The 3,245-nt window shown below is 34.0% G+C and overlaps 1 protein-coding gene across 1 annotated transcript; it reads left to right on the top strand.

Annotated features, from left to right (window-relative positions):
- Positions 1–1,407, top strand: LOC145568429 (uncharacterized). The gene is made up of 2 exons (XM_081627852.1): positions 1–256; positions 427–1,407. The coding sequence occupies exons 1-2, from the start codon at positions 115–117 to the stop codon at positions 1,167–1,169; spliced, it is 885 nt and encodes a 294-aa protein (XP_081483978.1). The 5' UTR covers positions 1–114; the 3' UTR covers positions 1,170–1,407.
- The last annotated feature ends 1,838 nt before the right edge of the window (positions 1,408–3,245 follow it).

Below are 3,245 nucleotides of genomic sequence, written 5' to 3'. Positions count from 1 at the left end.
TATTAGTACGACGAGTATATAACATTAACACATCCATCACAATCATACAATTCAAAATATAAAATAGACATAAAATCGCGGTTGCTTCTAGGGATTCCTTCAACACTTCAAAATATGGCAGATTTTACACGGCGAAGATGGGCGACACGACCTAAGCTAAACATTACCCGTCGTATGGTAGACGAAGAAATCCACCCATCTTCAGGGTGGACTAATGACTTTCCTGGATTTCATTGTCTTCTCGTTAATCTTCCAGGTTAGACAAATTCATGCACTTTAATATTCATTAGTAAATTATATTTTCTCTATCATGTCAAATTCCTGTTATGTACACATACACATAAATTTAACTTGTTATGGCTAGTACATATAGTTATCTTGCATGAGCCAAATTTTACAATTTTGGAACATTTATTTTGTTTGAAGGTTTTAATGAAGACGATATCAAGCTGAATGTCGACGAATCTGGGATCGTAGTAGTTAGCGGAAGAAGAAAGGTAGATGATGAGAAACAAGAGCATTTTGAAAAGAGCTTCAATGTGCCAGAAGATGGAGACGTTAACAACATAATAAAGATATTCGACGGAGCTACACTAAGAGTACGTATCCCAAAGGTGCCGAAACAGGAAACGAGGAAACCAAGTAGTGCAGATGGAGCTTCAACCAACAACATCAACACGGATGAAAATGATACCAACAAACCTGAGAAAGAAGCTGAGATCACTACTCCAAGTAACGGTACAAACGGGGCGGAAATTAATGATGCATCAGGCAGTGAAACCAACGAGAAGAATGAAATAGCTACTGCAGACAACAGCATAAAGGAGAACAAAGGTAAAATATCTGACACTTCAGTAACAAGTGATGACATTGAAGAGAAGAAAGAGGTACCATCCAAGAGCACTAAAGAAGATGTAAACACAAAGAAAGCGGATGAGAAGCAACAAGAACTCACGAGGCCTAAACCAGACGAAAACACAAAGAAGCTGGAAGAGAATGAACCAAAACTCGATGATCAAGGGAAAAGGAGTCCAGGCCAAGAGGAAAAAAGTTCAAAGGCATCTGTACTAGTAAAGATTGCTGAGAACAAAGGGATACTTTTAGCATCCATTATATCATTTACACTTGGGGTGTTACTGTCTCACAAAATGCACCCATCACCTACTTAAAAATATTGTTTCTTGTTCTGCTTCATCATAAATTGTATTGATTGTTCGCGTGAACAATGATCAAGATGTGTTTATTAGACCTTAATTTCGGATTCATACTGTAATTGTCTTAACATATGAAGTTATACATACAACATTAGAGCTTTAAGATATATCCCAAGTATAAATGAAGTGGTGCTAACAAGTGTAATGACAAAACATATTCTTCACATTTACTCTTCAAATTAAAAACGTTAAATAAAAGCAATGGATGTTTTACGTCATTCATCATAATTCTTATATGACAGTACAACAGTCCCTTTGTATGGAATTTTAGCTAGCTGTTAAGACAATGAAAAGAAAAGATATACGGAGTACATGCTTCAAAAAATCAATCAGTATTCGATATTGATGTACGAAACAAAACACAATTTTAATTTATCTATATTTATAGTATCTGATTCTCAATAAACAGTTCTGATATCTTCAAAAATCCACTACAGGAAAAAGGTGTCCTTATTTTTGGAGCATGAGAAAATGAAGAAGCTTCTTTGGGAGTTGAGATGAAAAGCATAGATTGTAATCCTAGATATTTGTACAATACATGACGTAAATCATCTTCTTAGTAATCGTTTCTCAACTTAATTTATGCATATTTTAGCCTACAGAAAACTCAACTGAAGTGGCTATTTTTGCTACTTACTGCAGGGAGAAGTTGACAGAATACACAGAGAACTGGTTATTAACAAAATTCATGATCAATACAGTCATCTTAATATGTTGGAGCTCTAATTCCATTAGACATGACTATATATTGTTTTGGGACATACATATAGGACTTAGAAGCACATTTAACACAGTTAGTCATCAATTTGGTCATGCTCAAGAGTATTAAGTAAAAATCAACGCGGAACAGTGAAGGGAGATGGGAGCATCTTTAGTTCATTGCAAAAAAAATCGAATTGTCATGACGTGATACAATTCAAAGGCCAAAAACATAATCAAGAAAAAGTTAAGGTATTTGACAATGATAAGTTTCTTTCAGAAGAATATTAGAACATATCTATGACAAAAATAAAAGGAGATGCCTTTTGCACTTAGAAAAAACCCCTTTATTCAAAATCTTTAAGGGTTGCTTTTCACAAAACCATAAAATAAAAAAGATGAGATCAAGCTTACTCATAGCCTTAAGATTTTGAGGTGGAATCATATGCTTTGCACAATTGCACATACAGGGCATCTGAACCTTTTCCTATACCATATCACTTCCTAGTTGTGTAATCTTCAATCTTTCCCAAATTCTTTCCTACTGCATCAGGAGAACAAATAAATTAAACTAAGAATCTTGCTAATCGTGTTACTCTAGCAGCTTCGAGTCTTTATTACTCCGTAATTAGCACTAAGATCGCGTACATCTAGACCTCCCCTGAACCTTATTGTTACATAATCCAAATAACATTATATGTACTGTTCTCGTTTACACTACTATTACATAAGTACATTTAATATCGCGATCTGCTTTTAATCTTCTTAACCTTCATTTTAGGATTACATAAATAAAATACAGACAGAAACCCAACAGACTGTACTATAAAAGACAGATTTAGCAAATCATGAAACCATAATCAAAGGGAAGGAAGCTGATAACAAAACCAAAAAGGAGGGAACCTGAATAATTATAAATAAAAATTAAATAACTATACATAAATAAATAAATACAGTAAATATAAATGAATTAAAAGGCCCAAATACCTATAGACAAACAAAACCTTCAAGAAAAGAATAGAATCTGAAGGTAAAATAATAACCCAAAAAAACATTCCCTCAAATCTGAACACGCTTATACACTTATTTGAAACCCAAAGTCCAGAAAAACAGGAACTCATAAATAATTAAACAAAAACAAAACACCACTACTAGAATTTGTTGACCCTTATGAGGTTTTGATGATGATACTAAGAATTGAGCAAACTTCCTTTTAATAAGGATTTTCTAGTGTTGTGATGTTGGCAGGTTCAGTAAGCATAGAGGGCTGAAGTAGGAACTGGAACGGAGGAACTTTAGAAGATCCATGAGGACAAGTAAAGAACAGAAGAA

The sequence above is a fragment of the Chenopodium album genome, chromosome 11 (genome assembly GCF_948465745.1).
Source record: "Chenopodium album chromosome 11, dcCheAlbu1.1, whole genome shotgun sequence".
Lineage (NCBI taxonomy): Eukaryota > Viridiplantae > Streptophyta > Magnoliopsida > Caryophyllales > Amaranthaceae > Chenopodium > Chenopodium album.
The sequence above is the reverse complement of the archived record's forward strand: the minus strand, read 5'-3'. Positions and strand labels throughout refer to the sequence as shown.

Coding starts and splice junctions, on each gene's coding strand:
- LOC145568429 (XM_081627852.1), top strand. CDS start 115: ATGGCAGATTTTACACGGCGAAGATGGGCGACACGACCTAAGCTAAAC. Junction 257..426: donor TCTTCTCGTTAATCTTCCAG/GTTAGACAAATT, acceptor TTTTGTTTGAAG/GTTTTAATGAAGACGATATC.